We start from the raw sequence: 18,944 nt of genomic DNA, 5'->3' as shown, positions 1-18,944 counted from the left end.
ACACATCATGTGCTTTAGCTTACAACTGAAATTTTCTACACGTTTTTGCAAATATCTTGAACATAAATCTTCCCCCATCCGCTCCAAGATTTTTAACGTGAGGCAACTCCTTTATCCTGTGTAGTCCTCAATCTTCTCATTTATTCAAAAGTGAAAAAATTAGAATGTTTTGCATGGCATTAATGGGAAGACTCAATATGATGACGCATGTAAAGCTTAGCAGCAAATTGTTCTGCAATAAGCGCTTAATAACTAATACTGCTAGGGCTGCGATTATTGATCTCCCACATTTGTTTCCCATGTATTTCAGTATTCAATCATCTTGTTTACTTGCATATTAAATCATACTGTTCTTTGAGCATGTCGATGATTTGTGCTGTATGTCTCTCTCATGTTACTGTTTTCAGTCATTAGTCTCCTTTGTATAAATGGTACAGCATCCTGCTTTTCTTTGCGAGGTACAGACATCTGCATTGTAGCTGAAACTCACCATTAACTTCTCAGATTTAAAAACTCAAGCTTACAGTCACATTAGATATTTCCAGGCCTCAGGTACACTTCCTGGAGTTATTATTTTAGATCAATAGTAATGGTTGTGCCCTAACTCTACTATGAGCTACTTGCCCCAGCGTGTGGGGTCAAAATTCTTCTAGCATAGGATTTTTCCTCATGATCCATTTGTGTTCTCACTTCTTCGGTGCTATTATTATGTTTTACACTGAGTTTGCAGTGTACATCATAGGGGATGTGAGAAACTAGCTCACGTTAATTGGTACAACTCCATCACTAGTGCTAGAAGAGATGTTTAGAGGCAACATTGAAATCTGTACACTAATTGCCTCAGAGCTTATTCTGATAATAGTCACAACAGCATAGCAAATGACGATGGTTGACATAAATTCTCATGTTATTCGAAAAATATTGTCCAATTCCATCTAAAACAGCTTTATATATTTGAATATGGAAGAACAATATAGACACTAACATTTTAGTTGCTGCGTAAGACCTTGATGATTCTTTCAGTTACATTGAAGTCAGCTAATTGTGACTACAGTTCTTGGAGAGGGATGAAATGACACCCCAAGTATGTAAGAATACAAACTGGGAATTTAGGTTAAAAAAAAAAAACAACAATTAAGACCAGAACACAAACTTGGCCTATCATATTCCAAAACCAGGTTCCGTTTTACTAATTCATGTTTTCCATAGACTAAATATTTTCTAAATGTGGAGTTCCAGGTTATCTAAAGTTGGAATGTGGGCCTTTCCTGGGGCAATCATGATGAAGTTTGCTCTTTTTACCTGCAAATTGGGTACTCTATGCTACCTCTTTCTCCAATTTTATTTCTTAGCAATATATTATTTCTTTCCTCAAAAAATTATAATTTAAAAAATGTTTAACTCCATGATGTTCAGCAACTTTATTAGATTGATTTAACTGCCTATTGTACTGTTTAAAACTCTCTGCTTTTCCTGGAGGCTAGTTTGTTTGTTTGTTTTTGTTTTTTTTTTCCCTGTTAAGTTTATATTTTGTTGGATTTTTCTAAAATTCTGTGATAAACTTATGGCCCAAAGCGCTACATTGCATGATGTTTAAATGACCGACAATGTGAGCTACCTATCATGAAATCTCTTTTGTTATTTACGTGGTTCTGATAGGCTCCGAGCAGTATTGAGTAGGAAAGATGGAAATGAGGGACTGTCCCTGCTAAGAAACTTTTGGTAAAGATCTATTCACTGAAAATGGGCAAAGTTAAATTTCCCTTGCAATACTGTAAGGCTTAAGCCATCTTCCATTTACTTAGCATTGCAAGCAAATGCTAATTGAAGAAAACCGTCTCAGTTTTGGCTCACTTGCACTTAAGATTGAAAAGCTAAGAAGAAACGCAGCAAAAAAAAATCCCATAAGTCCCTGAAGAAGTGATACGCTTAAGCAGGCCTCAGGTTCTGGAACTGGACTGCAGGCTGGCACTGCACACTGCCCTGTGCCTTGCAATCCTGCTGCTAGCATACCTTGGTACGCCACCATCTGTCACTTGGCATGTCAATGCAACCACACACTACCAAAAGCCTGGGGCTTCTTGGCATGACTCAGAGGAGTCAGTCGGCTGTGTATAATTAGGGCCTAGACTGAATAAACCAAACTCACTCTGCAAACTTGGTTACGGAAGTGACAGGTGACAAGATTTGCTGGATTCAGTGTCTAATAAGACTTTTCTGGGTATGAGTAGAAATATCCTTCCCTTCTGATTTAAATTGCTCACTATGTGAGAAAAAAAGTTCTGGTTATTTCAGTGTTATAGTATCTCTTTATACACATATGCTAAAATGAATTGCATGTTCATTTGAATATGGCATTTTTCTTTGTATGTTTAGAAAAAAATAGGTCTAGCCATACTAATAAGGTAGAGTATCATAAAATAGTAAATGGGAAATGTTGTCTCATAACATAAGGCTCCGTGGTGTCTGACCTATCATTTAAAGAAATATTGCTTCTCTTACAGATATCTCCTGTAATGGAAGCGGAGGAATTAACTAATGACATATTAGCAATTAAAAATATCATTCCTGTTAAAGGTGATGTTTGGGCCACATTTGAAGTTATTGAAAATGAAGAACTAGGTAAGTGATTTGTGTTAGCAATTTACAATTCATTCCAATATACAGAAATATACTTTGTGTCATGTGGTTAATAGTTTTCTGGTTGTAAAATAATATCTCATTATAAATTCCCCTCAAGCTTATTACATATGTTGATAAAAAAATCACTTTCAAAAGTCCATGGAAATTAAAATTGAAAGATTAGCTTAGAGGTGGCAGACAGGGTTAAGATACCAGTTGGATCACCAGTATCCTAAATCAGAGTGTAATCTGGATGTTCCATTGTTCTTGAGTCTTGTATTGCTCCATTTCCCATCCAGTTTCCTGCCGCTTTTCCTAGAAAGGCAGCCTGATGGCCCAAATGCTTGGGGACCTACTTCTTGTCTGTGGGACCCAAACAGATGTCCTGACTCCCAGGTTCCCCCTGGCCCGGACCTGGCTCTGGCAGTGACTTTGGAAAGTGAATCAGTGAATTAAAGGTGTATTATCTCGCTCCTGCTCCACCCTGTCTTTCTCATCCTCCTTCAACCTTCTAACTGCAATAAATAGATCAGTCTTTCACTCTACATCACTTGGTAAATGGAATTTTGAAATCCATTCATAGTTTCCTCATAATGTGCATTTTTCCATGAGTGCTGTATGCAGGAGTTTCAAAGGTTTTTTTTTTTCACAAAAATAAACTTATATTTTAGTTCCAATTTCCACATATATTTTCAAGTACCCTCTTACATTAGCACTACCTGAGGTTTTTTTTCCTGCAGTTCTGTTCATCAAAGTGATTATTTGATTGACTACAAAAATATGAGTATTGTACCAAACCTTAGGCATTGATGTTGCTACCTCATGATGAGGTCTTTGTAAGGATAAGCAATCTAATTGAAATAATATTCTCACTTTTTAAGATTTATTTTATTTTTTATTGGAAAGCCAAATATACGAGAGAGGAGGAGAGACAGAGAGGAACATCTTCTGTCTGTTGATTCACTTCCCCAGCAGCTGCAGCAGCAGGAATTGAGCTGATCCAAAACCAGGAGCCCAGAACTTCTTCCGGGTCTCCCACATGGGTGCAGGGTCCCAAGGCTTTGGGCTGTCCTCGACTGCTTTCCTGGGTCATAAGCAGGGAGCTGGATGGGAAGCAGAGCTGCTGGGACATGAACCAGCACCCATATGGGATCCCAGTGCCTGCAAGGTGAGGACTTTAGCCACTAGGCTACTGCACTGGACCCAAAATAATATTCAAAATGTTGCGTATTATCACGCATGTTATTCCTGAATGCTCTTTGCTCTTACTGATTTAGAAGATGATTTTCCCAAAACATTCATTTTAAATCTAACAGAAGCTACTTTTTCTGACATTTTTCCTTTTCCTGTGCCTTTAATGAATCAAATGTTTTGTCATCTTCCATCTCAAAGACCCTGAAGGATACAGAGAGATTTTAAAACACTCTGACTAGCCCAATAGTCAAGTGCTGAATAAGCTTAACATTGTTACAATGGCATTTGGTTTCAAAGACCTCCAGGAAAAGAAAAAAAAGACAGAATGTCTTTGTACCTTGACCATCTGTCTGGCTGATATCTAGCAAGGTCTTGGGACCCTTTCAAGTAAAGCTGTCAAGCTGCCAAAAGGAAAACCTTGCCACGTGCAAACTCAGGGTAGAAATTAAAATTCAACATTAAAACACCCCATGGTGTATTATTAGGGATACTGTAATCAGTATGAGATGAAACGGGATTATCTATCAAGTCCTTTGCTTTTCATCCGTCCTTCTTGATGTTTTTATTCCATCATTGTTTCGTTTTACTGTAAATGGTTTTTTCGTGTTTAATCCATATTGAAATATTTTACTTATGCGTGGCCAAGGCCCAGTGATTGCTGCTTTGATGTCCATTCACAGCATCTCTCCTGTCAAGCTCAGATGATTCCTGGGACCCTCAGTCTGGGGCATTTGCTTCAGGCGTTACATCAGCTGTTCTTTCTGAGAGATTTGTTGTGGAAGACCATTCCGTTTGCTTTGATGACCTCCTGCCCATTTTGGGTGATGCCTGGATTCTCCACTTTGTTCTCTGGCCATTTTATTCGCTTGTAGCTTTTTTTTTTCCCAAGCTCCATTTTCCCTTGCCCTGTTTTCTTCTTCTGTGCATTCCTAATGAATAATCTCTTTGGGTCTTGGTGCTTAACTAATGTGTGTGAGCAGAGATTGCAGAGTGTACCTTTGCTATACCTCCGTCTGGGTCACTTTATGACCTTCTGTAATAGCCAGATCACAGGAGGGCATTCAGCTTTGTGGTTCAGAGGCTGGTCAAGATGCCTCCTTTGCGTCCTGGCTGATGCACACCCTCCTGGGCAGCCCTGTCCTCTAAATGGGAGAACTGCTTTGAGGCAGTGGACGGAAGCACAGACTCTCTGCTCTTCCTTCCTCCCTGTCAAATTTTAAATCCCAATAAACAAAAACAAAACAAAACAAAAAAACCATGCTGAGTTTGTCTGATCTCATCTAAGCACCTTGATGAAGAAGTCTCTTTCTGTTTCTAGTGTCCTGCAGTCCCTAGTACATAGTATCCAAGGGTTCAAATCCATCGAGTATATGAAACATAGGATTGTATGATTAAGTGGTGCACGGGTGGTAAATTATTTTGGTTTTTTGTTTTTGTTGTTTAATTTTAAAGAAAATGATGTATAACTTCATTTTATTTCTGAGTAAAAGATAGCTTTTAGCACTACTGGCAGAATTTCCTTTCTAAATCACATATTGGATCATATTGTTCTACCAGCTAGAAACCTTTCATCACTTCCACATCGCCCATCCATCCTTAGGAATTTCCTCATGCACAGCACCTTGATGTTAACATGCTGCACAAAAGTTTTTTTTTAATTGAAATACAATAAAGATTGTTATCTGGACTGAATAATCTTGATTGTGCATGCTGTATTCCTGTTGGTTCCTAAGAGATTCACTGCAGAAAATGAATCGTAGACAGACGTCTTCTTCCTACCGCCCTTCTTCTCTCAAACGTTGAGTTAAATGAAAGCGTGTTCCCCTGTGACAGCACTGGCATTCAGTGCCTGGTTTTCTGACTCACCGAAGTGAGCAGAATGGGTGAGCACAAATAGCCAGGAGTAAAACTACATTCTGTTTTGAATATTGCTTAGAAAGCCACGCAATCCTTACCCAGCAAATGACTGGTAATCCATCTGCCTATGATCATGGTATATCACTAATGCTCACACTGGAGTGGGATATTTTGTTAGTTGCCCTTCTTTCTAATGAAAAGGAGGAAGCTTATATTAACACATTTGTCATAAAACTAGTGGACATCAATTTGTTTTAATTTATAGGTATTTGAGTATATAGCCACAGAAAAATCCCATGCACACTAAAAATATATACTTAGAGATAAGGTTCAAATTAGACATGATCATGATGACAGTAGACAGGTAGAAACTGCCAGAAGAGACAACTCAGCTTATTTTTACTGCTACTCAGTAATTGCAGGGAAACAGTTAAAGGAACCATGCTTCAGTTTTATTATTGAAGTGGATGGAACCGTGTGTACCTTCTGACCTTAGAAAATGTTCAACCCGTTAACTTCAGTAACCTAATGGGAAGACAAAATACACTTAAAAATCCATGAACATAATGGAAGAGTCCAAGATGGCAGTTGAAGAATTTGAGCAGGGAAGTAGATTTCTGATGTCAAAACTAGCATTCCAAGTAATGAAGTATCAAAAATAAATACAGGATTAAATAAGCAAACTAGACTGCCTGATTTTATTACATGTTAGCTAATTGCAACTTTTAAAAACAGTAGTCCGCTGTTTTGTCATATCTAGTGTCTCCCTTGTATAATAAATATTTTGTTTTTCCCTCTTTATAATGGTAATATACATTGTTGTACTCATGGAAATTTTAATTTGGATCTGTTGTTGTGCAGTGGGATAGGCTGCTACCTGCAGTGGCAGCATCCCACAGTTTCAGAGATTTTAGTTCCCGGATGCTCCTCTTGCAGTTAAATTCCCTGCTTATGTCCTTGGGAAAGCAGGAGATGGTGCTCTAAGTGATTGGAACCTTTTGCCCTTGTCTGAGACTGAAGAAACTTACGGGTTTGGTTGCAGCTGTTTGATGAGTGAACCACCTGATGAATGGGAAATCTCAACCTTTCAGTCTCTGTGTCTTCATCTGTCTCTGCTCCTCTGAAATCTGCATTTCAAGCAAAGAAAACTAAAATCTTAAAACTGTTTACCCTAATTGTTGTATTAAAATAAATTAGGTGACTGTGTACAATCTTCTGTGCAAATTCTGAGGCTCATGTCAATGTAAACATTTGTGAACCTGTTTTCTTAAAACTATGAATGGAGTCACCACAGATGGGACCGTCACAAATGCAGATTGATGCATGCCTTTCAATTGTGTACTCAGATTGTATTCATAGAATCACCATCAGTGGTAAGGTGGAGAATGACTGTTAATAAGATTCTTGCTTGTGCATAATGTTTTAGTAGTTAGATTAATGGAAAAATAAGCTTTGTTACAACCATATAAAAATAATAATTTTGCAATTATACTAAAACCATGAATAGTGTACATTGCGATGAGTTTGATTCCATGTTGGTTCATTTCAATCAGGTTTCTCTTTTAAATGAATGCCTGGTGAAATACTCAAAATTTATGCTGAGCAAAGAACAGATGTTTCTTGTCTTTCTCCTTGAAGGATCTCAAACTTTGTTTACCTGCTGTGAACAGTCATTAGGACTAAGCCCACCCAGGAGAAGGCTTGGCTTCTTTCTCCAGAAGTAGGATTCCTTCTGAAATGTATCAGTATTTTATTGCTTTTTCTTCAAAATAAACCCACCTCTGCACAGGTAGCCCAAATACCCTTTAGTCCTCAAGACCTTAAACAAAATTAACTGCCTAAGGGGCCTCACTTAACTGAGTTTCCCTGAGATTTCAAGTGGGTGAACCAGTTAAACTATGCAGTCTTGCAGTAACACAATTGTCTGTCATCCTCAAGGCTGCTGTGGTCCTGGAAGATCAGTTTATTTTCATCAGAATTCTTTCCAGCTCAACTTGCAATGGACTTATGTTTCACTGCATTCTGATTATGTAGGTGGTAAAAAAAAAAAAAAAAAAGGAATGCACAGCTCTAAGTTTGGCACTAAAGATTTGACTTTTGGAGGAATCATAATTGTCTGGAAATGCTGTGTCATTATTGCCAGGAATTTACTGAAAGCAGGTGTTATTTGCTGTGGAAAATAAATAGCTTTCTCTTTAATGAGGGAGGCTACCTTTATATACGTTAAGCAGTTGATGAATCATGCACCTATATGACCACCTCCAAAGCTCCTTTACTTGAGTTGATACTCACCCTTAATTTTTTTTTTTTTGCTATTTATACTGGAGTTAGTATACAAAAGAATTATTTATTTCTAGTAATGTCCTATTGTCAGATGACATGTGCTGTATCACCAATTGTGACAAATATTTGCAAATATATGTATAAATAAAAATGTGTTTAATTGTAGGACTTTATATTTGAACAGTATTTGATGGCCTAGTTAATTTTTTATGCTTCATATCTCTTTCTTAATGTGGATATCAGTGTCCTTTTATAATTATTATACTTGACAATGTAACAAATACTTTTATCTAGCTTTCTGCTGTGTTTTTTGTATAGGATCACAGATCTGCAGGATTTTCATTCTTTTTAAGTATTTCATATGGTATGCATGTGGAAAATGTATTTGATTAATTTTTCCCATCAAGATGAAGTATATGCATGTTGATAAGTCTCAGTATCTTCTTTGGTACATTTCAGTGTAGCAAGGAACATTTTAAGAGATATCACTGCAGTATTTACTGCCACTCGTGTGTGGTAGTGACCAACTATCCATGATCTACAAACCTCTTTGCCTGTCCAGTCTTATAAGTTTTTTTCTTTGTCACAGATAGTTTATTCAAGTTAAGAATATTATTCCCCTTTCTAAGCCTGCTGTGGTATCATTCGTTTCCACACATTCTGGCCTTTGAAATGATCTTGGTGCTGTTTCCTTACCATCTTACTAGGGATGAGTATGAGGAAGTGCTGTTTTTTCACCTTACTTAGGTTTCGTTATTTATAGTCTTCATCAAAGCCTTAGTGTGTTGATACTTTTCTCCCATAAAATTACAGGTGAGGAAAAAACTCAAGAAGTAATTCATGTATTTGTGCAAAGTGAAACCAAGAGTAGTAGTTGAGAAACTGAGTTTTAAAATCAGATAGCTTGGACATTTCAGTTTGCTCCTCAATTTTACCAGCTATAAGATGCTGGGAATTGGCTTAACTTATATAAATAATACTGACTGTTTCGGAGTGTTATTGAAAACTAAGAACTGGGTAGGCATTTGACCAGCCATGTCACATAACAGAGTGTCTGGGATGAAAGCCCAGCTCTGTTAGTTACTGCAGAATCCTTCAAATATTCATTGAGAATCTATGACACATCACGTGGCAGTGCTACACCGGTAGAGGAGATACCTAATATTTAACTAGACACAGATTTGTCTTCAGTTTCTATGCTGTAGAGACTTTTTTTGTTGTTGTTATTGCAATAAGTTGACTTCTTCCTATGGTTACATTTGTATTAACTGATTGATATATTTTATTAGAAAAAAAATCTAAAATTTTAGTTGGAATAATTTTCAAGATATCCATGTTTACAATATAATTTAAAAATTATACTATGAGTATTCATCAAGGAGAAATGTTAAGCTGTCATTTTACTTCTTGCTTGTTAACCTGTTATATGAAGCTGTAGCCTCATAAAGTTTATAAATGATATTTCTAATAGTCAAATGTATCTTAGTGTTAGATTTATTTCCACATGTTCTTTGAAAAAAAATGCTATTTTAGAATTTCATACAAATCGAGGTGTATGTTGTTCACTAATACTGGTCAAAACTCTGGGATTCTAGTCATAGGAAATAATATAGAGGATTGATTTATACTCATTAATTCTAATCAAGATTAATTTGCTGCTCCTTTTAAAATCATTCAGTTGCATATGCAAATAGGTTTTTCTTCATAAGCAAACCAGAAATATAATATAAATTAAAAAGACACAGACACAATTCATTGTGCAAATGTTTGTACTCTGAGGTTTTATCTCAATGAAAGAACTTCTGAAATGTTCATTTTAATAGTTAAGATAACAGGGGCCTGGCATGGTAGCCAAGAGGCTGAAGTCCTCACTTGAATGTGCCAGGATCCCATATGGGTGCTCATTTGTGGCCTGGGAAAGCAATAGAGAATGGCCCAAAGCCTTTGGACCCAGAAGAAGCTCCTGGCTCTTGGCTTCAGATCAGCTCAGCTCTGGCATTTGCAGCCATTTGAGTGAACCAGTGAGTGTAGCAATTTTCTCTCTGTATCTCCGTTTCTCTGTGGAGCTGACTTTCCAATAAAAATAAATAAATCTTTAAAAAATATAGTTAAACAACAAAAGCTCAACACAGATTAATATACACAAAATGCTTATTAAGTGCTTAGTTTCATTTTAAGGGTCTTGTATGCAGTTCTAGTATATTATATGATATGATAATGTGTATTATTGCCTGCAGATCATTGTCTTTCTCCTTTCAACGTATCTTGGGCGTTGTCTTTTCAGAGCGTCCTCTTCACTACAGAGAAAATGTGTTGGAGCAGGTGCTTCAGTGGAGTTCCTTAGCTGAGCCTGGCTCTGCCTATCTTGTGGTGAAGAGATTCTTAACTGTCGACACAATTAAACACTACAGAGGTGGGTGTCTGTATTCCACACTGCAACCTTGATCGAAAATTCAGGTGGTTCAAGGACAATGATTGAGGCACAAGGGGTATTTGGAAATATGAAAATGAGTAGCTAAAAGCCAAGTCTTGTGATAAAGCATTGTAGAAAAGAGTGAACAGTATATGAGAAAGAACTAATAATGTTGCTGGTGCCAACGTTAACTTTCTGGAGGGAGTGACTTACATCTTGCAGTGTAATTTGCTACCTGTTTTAAATGTGGTTTTTTTTTTTCTAATGTAAAGATTGATGTTGAGGATTCTTTTTCAGTTTCCGTTTGAAAGTTTTTTGAGCATTGTACACTCTCTGAGATGGAGTCTTCACCTTTCCTTGTTGGAAACAAACTTGTTGTGTTGGCATCAATTAATAATTAAGAAAAATTCTCTGCTAGGATTACATATAACCAATTCAGACTTGTTGATGACATTTATAATGATATTAATTAATATTAACAAATATTATGTTTATTGATCACATATCAGTGAAACACGTACATACTAGCGCTCACTTAGTTATTTTTGTATTTTATCTTGTCATGTGACCCTTACAAATGAGGAAAAGAGAAATTGAAAAAATGTTCCTCTAATTACAGTTAGTTACTACATACTTGATTTAAGAACAGTTTGCTCTTCTAACTATTAAAAAAGTGAGGAGAAACAGCTCTCACACGTGTTACATCTCTTCTATGCATGATTGCATGGATTCTAGTAGGAATGCAAAGTTAGCTTTTCATTGCCAGTCTGGCAGTTTTCTCATCTCATTATATTGCCCTTTATATCTTTCAAAAATTATTTTTTCAAAGTGCAAAGTGCTTACAACAAAGGGTGCCTTAGGTATGTTTTTCTTACAAGCATCTAAATAAACATCATGTAGTATATATGATTGATTCCCATGTTTTCTTTGCTTTTAGAAAATTAGTGATTTTTTCCTGACCAATTTTATCTTTCTGATAATAATTTTTTTCTTATATTCTTATATTTTTTCTTATATTCTTCTACCTTGGCTGTTGCCTCGATGTTGGAAGGCTGCTTGCATGAATAAAAAGGGGCACGTAAGATGGTTATCATATAAGGGAGTGGTATGCATGTGTAGGGCGGTAACCCAAACCAACAGCACCACTCCCTGTTGGTCATCTTTGAAGATGAAATTAGCAGTTAACAGACTGAGGTGACTTAGAGCGCTCAGATGTTGGTAAGATCTTCATTATTGCAGGGCAAGTAGAAATCGCTCTGTGACAGATTACATCAGATCCAACCATGATGCTTCACCCGAAGCCAGGCCTTCTCTGGGTGAGTGGATGTCAGGTCCTGTCGTGAAAGCTGCTAGCTCTAGGCCAGGCATCCTCGACAAGCATTGGACAGCCTAAGCAGAGGAAGTGTAGCCGAGCTAAAGGGAGAGAGTTTCAGATTTCCATGAAAAATTGCTTGAAGTAAAATGTCATTAAACTTAAGTAACATTTTTTTTTTTTAAATTTCTATCACTTTACTTAGAGGATAGTAACTTCACAACAAACTCCCTGAACTGTGCATACAACCCCTTACCAAATCAGTGTGCAACTTGTTGCTATCCCATCTGTAATTATTTATGCTAGAAAATTAGGTCTCCTTGCAATAAAAAATATTCAGATTTTAGAATAATCCTATCAGGAAGTACATTATTCATACCATGTTCTATTAGCTGTTGCCTATTTTGGATGAAAAATAGAGCTACCCCAATTAAATATTTTAATTCTCTAGCCAGTATTTTTATTAGTGTTGTTACTCAACTTAATTTTTGTTTACATTATCAAACCAAAATAATGTTTTATTTTAGTGTTTCTGAATTTGTTTTATTTTGGTGTTCCTTCTTAAGGAAAATATGGTCTGCCTTTAAAATCAATTTCTTAAGTCTTGATTTTATTTCTGGTTGTTTCAGAAACCTGAAATGTATTAATTGCTTGTGTGGAGTATTCTTTGAGGTGGATTCTGGGTAACCTAGATATTCAGTGTACTTTGTCTCTGTCTTGGCAAATGATTCCTAAATCAGTCACCATGACCACCTACTCAAGAGTTATTGCTCCATTCATTACATCCACTCTACCTGAAAATTAGGATCTAAAAGGAAAACAGTGCAAGTAAATCAAATGTGATTCGTATGTCAATTTGTTAGCAGAAAAGCTGGAATCATCTTAGAAATAGTTTTTCTTAGAAGCAGAAAGAATATAATGTTAAAGGTTTCTTTTCCTTAAGATATTACTGTTATAAACTTGGGACACAGTAGAAATCAATCATTTGGATACCAGGGTAATTTATCACAAAAGCTCTCAAGAGCAAATCACCAACTTTTTGTATTTTTGCTATTATTTTCTGTGATGTGGTTGTGTAGGTATGGGGATTGCACTGAATCTGTATGTGACATTTGATGATATGGACATTTTGATGATTTTGGTTCTATCAGTCCAGGAATATGGTAAATTACTCCATTTTTAATGTCTTATTCTATTTCTTTAAAATTTTTGTGATTTTTATCATAGGGGTCTTCCATTTCTTTCATTAGATTTATTCCAAAATATTTAATGTTCTCCACTATTTTAAAGGAAACTCTGCTTGCAAGCTCTATCTCAGACAGTGGGTTCGTTGTGTATGCTAGCACCATTGATTTATGTTCATACATTTTGTGCTCTGTGACCCTGCAAAATACTCTGACGAGTTCCAATAGTCTCTTGATTGAGTCTTTTGGGTATCCTATGTATAGAAGCATGTTGTCTGCAAACAGGGGTAATTTTAATTCCTGATTTCTGATTTGCATTCTTTCTGATTTGCATTCTTTCTCTTGCCTAACAACTCTGGTGAAGACTTAACAATAAAAGGTCAAATAGCAGTGATGGAAGTAGAAAACCTTGCCTAGTTCCAGATCTGAATGGAAAAGCTTCCAGTCTTTCCACATTCAGTATGATGCTGATATTGGGCTTCTCCTGTATTGCTTTGATTGTGTTGTAGAATGTTCCTTCTATGCCTGTGTTGTTTAGGTTTTGGTATGGTGTGGAGTTGCAAATCGTCAAATATATTCTCTGCATCTATTGAGATAATATAGACCCTGGCTCGTGGCTCTGGCTTCAGTCTGACCCAGCACTGGCTTTTGCAGCCATATGGGAGTGAGCCAGCAGATGGAAGATTTTTCCATGTCTGCCCAACTCTGCCTTTCAACTAATTGAATAAATGTATAAATGGATCTGCCTGGGTTGCGCAGTGTCCACTATCTGTATTGTACAAGCTGATTACATCTTCCCTGGTGCTTTTAAAGTACTTCATTCTAAGTTAAATATATCTAGATAGACAGATAGATAGATATAGAGATATATAGAGATATAGAGATAGAGATATTATAAATGCCTTTCTTTTCCTTTTGACTGTTTAAATCAACTAAATCCATAAATCCAACCAGTGTTTCTACATTCTGAGGTGAACATGATAACTGCTACACTACAGAAACTTTCCTTAGTGTTTCTAAATGGTTAGCTATTCTTATACTTATAGAACATTCTTATAATATGTTTTCACAAAAGTAATACTAAGAAATTATACCAGAACACATACTTCAGCAGCATATTTTACAGTAACTAATTCAAAATCATAGTGTACTTACAGAACCTATAGGTATGATGGCATGATTTAAGATCAGAATGTGTATCATGAGAAATAGTTGGTTTTCGTATTACGTTTTTTGTGGTTAGAATCTGTGGCATGATTAATCTGTTTGCTTATAGTCGTTCCAGTCTCACTTATCAGTCAGAAGGAACAATTTCATATTTCTATTACTTTTTGTTTTATAAGCAAAATATAATTATAAATATTAATATATGCAGAGTACATAGGTTTTTTTTTTCAGATTAATCAAAGCTAGCTAGATTTAGAACTAGGAGTTTTTAATGAAATACTTCAGAGGTTTTGTGAATTTCAGGAGCCGTGCTTGGATATTTGAAATGTTGCCCATGTGGTAGGGCAGTGCTGAAGGTGTCAGGCCCAGTGGAGCAGCAATATGACGTCTTGTATGAATGGGCCGCATTGCCTTGCTGCACGTGGTCACGACTCTTGCTTCACAGGAGAAGCACAAGGTGTAACCCCTTGGTAAACCTTTCCCAACCAGGCTTTAGGTTCTTTTTGTTTGTTTTCCTTTCCTTTCTACTGTTCTTCAATTCTTAAGTAAGCAGGTGTGTGTTTGTCAAGATCTGCAAAGTTTTGATTTGAGATCCAATGATAAAATTTTGTATGAAAGACATAAATGCAAATTTGGTATTATCAAAGTGCTTTTAAAATAATTTCTAAGTGGCACACTGAGATTATTATGTAAGAAACATATTTATTGCTCAGTGTGCTACCGTAGCAATTTATCTTTTTTAATCTGACCTGTTTCATATTGATATCAATTTCTCCATTTCTTTAAGAAGTTCTATATTGAGTGAAAATTCCTGAATGTGTTTTCTTTCTTAAATACTGGTGCTATGAAAAAGAAACATGCATCAAACTGAAACATGCAAGGAACCTATTGAAATAATTTTAGATTAAGTGATAGCAGGCCTAGTGGCTAAAGTCCTCTCATTGCACGCACTGGGACGCCATGTGACCACCGGTTCTAATCCCCACAGCCCCACTTTCCATGTAGCTCCCTGCTTGTAGCCTGGGAAAGCAGTAGAGAATGGCCCAAAGCCTTGGAACCCTGCACTTACATGGGAAACCCAGAAGAGGCTCCTGCCTTCTGGCTTTGGATCGACTTAGCTCCAACCATTGCGGCTTCTTGGGGAGTCAATCAGCGGCCAGAAGATCTTCCTCCCTGTCTCTCCTCCTCTCTGTATATCTGACTTTCCAATTAAAAAAAAAAAATCTTTAAAAGATTTATGTGCTAGCTACATTTTCAACAGTATGTAAAAATTGATAAGATTAATCATACTGGATTGTATTTAACATTATATATCCAAAGTATATATTTCAATATGATCAAACTTTAATATTCTGATATTTTCCTTTTGCAAAATGTATTCAGTATCTGATAGGTAAGGTTAACATGTAACTCAGTTCAGACTAACCACATTTCAGGTGCTCTGCAGCCCATGACTAATTGGACAGAACCGGCAGGCCTAAGTATGGTAAATAGCAACTGTGAGAAAATGTGTTCTCAACAGTTCACCTTTGGCTACTTCACAGTGGAAAACAAGTTGCAACATTAAATTATCAAAGCTGAAAATATGCTGATGTTTCTGTATCATTTTCCAAATAAGGGAAAATATGTCCAACTTAACAAAAATAACACTGTGCTTTACAGAGAGGAGTGCTTGTGAAAGTGTCAAGGAAGGAGTTTTGAAAATCAAAGAAGAACCATCGAAGATACTGTCTGGAAACAAGTTTCAAGACCGGTATTTTGTTCTGCGTGATGGGTGTCTGTTTCTGTACAAGGACCCAAAGGTATTGAACATGTACCCCTTTTTGTTTGTGTGGGATTAACATTGTTATTTTATACCACTCTCTGCTCTCTCTGCTAGAAATTACTGCCTGCAGTAAGTAAGATGTACTGTAAGCTGATGATTTATTTGTCTGAGGTATGACATGAGTATTCGGAACAGAGTGAATGACTCCTTGTGGGCTTCCTAAGTACCTTGAATAGTTTGGCAGAATGACTTAAGCCTCGAAGATTGATATGCATTGCATAAGCTAATTTCTAAGTCAGTATTTTAGCCAGTAAAATTAGCAGCAAATGGATTGTACCCTAAATAAAAGAGAATTGAATATAATTAATGGAATTAATAAAAACTGGAATAAAAGGTAGTTAAAAGTGAGACGGCGTCTTTCTTACATGTGCAAATGAATTGATCCATGTAACATTTATTAATTGAATGTTACTGTTATGTATCCTATAATATTGAATTCCTTAAGGACTTTTGTGGAAGAATTTTGTCATAGGAAAGCTTCAGGTAAGAAGCAAGATGGAGGTGAATGATGCAGCTGCAAGAATATTGAGATTAGCATTAAAAAATCTCATATTGGCTGGTTATGTGAATAAGTAACTTAACTTTTCAACCTCCATTTCTGAGTCTTTACTATGGTGGTAGCATGAGTCCTATATGCCAGATTATTTAAATGCTTAAGTAACAGTGTTCATAAACATTTTTTTGAATGTGGAGCATTTGGCCAATCTGTGTAGCAACAGAAGCAGGCTCATGAGAAGACTTCATTGAGCTGTGGATAGAAAAATCCTAGAATGAGAAAAAGATATCCATAGTACAAATGAGAGTACTTTAAAAAGATGAAGTTCATTTTGGCACAAATAAATTTTGAAATCATGCATATAATATATCTTCTGTAAGTTCATGAAAAATACATATTACCAAAATTTTAAAAATATTTGCACCAAAGTAAACTTTTCTTTAAAAAAATATTTTATATTTGAAAGGTAGATTTACAGAAACAAGGAGAGGGGAAGAGAAAACTCTTCCATCCTGTTTGTCTTTCCAAATGCCTGCAATAGCCGAGCTGTGCCAATCCAGCTAAGAGCTTCTTCTAGATCTCCCACATGGATGCGGAGGCCCGAGTACTGAAAGCCATCTCTTGCTGCTTTCCCAGGCCATAAGCAGTGGATGGTGTCATAAGTGGAGCCGCCAGGACTAGAGCTGGTGCCCATGTAACATGCTGGTGCTGCAGGTGGAGAATTGGCCTTCTGAGCCACAGTGTTGAGTACTAAATGTATCTTTTAATTCTCTTTTCCATGGACATTTGAAACTCCATGGGTTTTTTGGAACAAGGACTCAGATACAGAAAAGAAGAATTTTTCCAAATCAGCAAAAGAAAGACAACCGAGTAAAAATTTGTGCAAAGGATTTAACAGACTACATAAATAGACAGAGATGGTCAATAAGCCATCAGTATTGTGTCATGGGAAAATATAAAATTAAAACCATAAGACTAAATTTTACAACTTCTGGTTTCATTTAATCCTCGTGTGAAAACTTTGATTGTATGTAAAGATGCAGATTAGTTAGATAAGTCCAAGATTGTTGATGGACGTGTAAAATCGCACAATTAACTGTTTATAATTTAGAAGTTTTAAAAAAACTAAGTCTGTCTTCATCTACCAGGATCCCATAAATCCGCTGCTAGGTATTATGTCCACACTGTGCAGTATTTTAGCTTGTATTTTACTAAGCTCGAGCCAACAGGCCTTCAAAGCCTCAAAACAAAAACATGAGACATTTTTAGGGAAACATAAATTATAATTACCCTTGTATGATAATTATGCATTATATGCATATAATACATTGCCACAGTGTGCCATATAAGGATACAGTTATTAGGGTTAGTCACATACTTTCCATGCTATAAGCAGCTTCATTTGTAAAATCTACAGCTTGCACATATCCTAGCTCCCCAACTAAAGGAGAATGGTGTAATTAGTATAATCCTCCTTAGCCATTAAAATGAATGGCAACTCCTGTTTACAGGAACATTGGGAAATTTTCAAAACTTTATTGAACAAAAAATGCTAGACGTAAAACAGTATGATGCGAACGTGTTCATAGGTCTGAGAGTTGACACAGTGTTTAAGATGCTGATAGAAGTTAGTGTATAAGGGAGAAAGAAAAATTGCTGTGGAATTTCTAGGGAGCAGTCTCAGTAGAGTACTTTCTGTATGGAAGTGTACTCTATCTTGGATGGGGAGGTCATTAGGTAGGTGTGTGCTATACAATTGCAATTCTGCTTTAAAAACTGAAGTGGTATTGAAAAAAATTTGCTTTGAACATAAAAGAGCAGTCAGCAGAACCTGGAGACATGTTTTATGTGAAATTAAACTTTTAAATGAGTGGCATTTCATGTTCTAGCATGGAGATATACAAAGAAAAGATTAGGTATCTGTTGACATGTTATATATACATATATATATATTTTAAAAAAAGTCTGACAGCTTTCTTAAGGTGCTGCACCCCTTTTTTTGTTGTTGTTGTGTGTTGAACTCTGCAACTGTTTTCACCACTCTGCTGGTATGCTCCATCAGCAGGGAAAGTTCCGTGTCATGCAGATGAATCCGAGTCACATTCCCATTTTGTATGTCCATCCCACTGTTGTTTTCTTCAAGGGCGATGGGATGTCGAGGCTGAAGGATAACAAAATAGCAGCTCTTACCCCGTATTCCCAGAGATGAACTACACACTGTGCTTTGGCTCCCACCGTTTCATTCCGCATAGACAAAGAAAGGAATATGCCTGGAGACCGAGAGTTCACGTTTATTTGTTTTGCTTCTTTAATCTTGCCAGTAGAGGAATAGAAAATTTTATAGAAATCATTCGTATATAAAGTGTTTGTGTTTCTGTGAATGAAACACATCGGGTTTTAATATTTGTGCACTTGAGATTTGCATTCGGGAAAGTAAAGGCCTGGTTCCATAGCTGAACTGTATCACAAAAGTAGTAGAAATCACAAACTTGCAATGTGCCTTTATGGAGACTTAATTAGAGATAATTTATGAATGCTCATTTAAAACAAATTAGGATGATACACAGGGGAAAATATATTTTGCTTTTTTC

General features: G+C 36.4%; 1 protein-coding gene across 3 annotated transcripts in view; it reads left to right on the top strand.

The window, feature by feature from the left end:
- ARAP2 (ArfGAP with RhoGAP domain, ankyrin repeat and PH domain 2) overlaps window positions 1-18,944 on the top strand; it is a 172,145-nt gene that overhangs the window by 134,985 nt on the left and 18,216 nt on the right. For all 3 annotated transcript variants that reach the window (XM_040965926.1, XM_040965927.1, XM_040965924.1), the window contains 3 exons: window positions 2,505-2,622; window positions 10,241-10,369; window positions 15,695-15,834. In XM_040965926.1, coding sequence (XP_040821860.1) covers window positions 2,505-2,622; window positions 10,241-10,369; window positions 15,695-15,834 — 387 coding nt within the window. The remainder of the gene's footprint in view (window positions 1-2,504; window positions 2,623-10,240; window positions 10,370-15,694; window positions 15,835-18,944) is intronic.

Source organism: Ochotona curzoniae, unplaced genomic scaffold, assembly GCF_017591425.1.
Source record: "Ochotona curzoniae isolate NIBS_2020 unplaced genomic scaffold, NIBS_Ocur_1.0 scaffold_4505, whole genome shotgun sequence".
In the NCBI taxonomy this organism is placed as follows: domain Eukaryota; kingdom Metazoa; phylum Chordata; class Mammalia; order Lagomorpha; family Ochotonidae; genus Ochotona; species Ochotona curzoniae.
The sequence above is the reverse complement of the archived record's forward strand: the minus strand, read 5'-3'. Positions and strand labels throughout refer to the sequence as shown.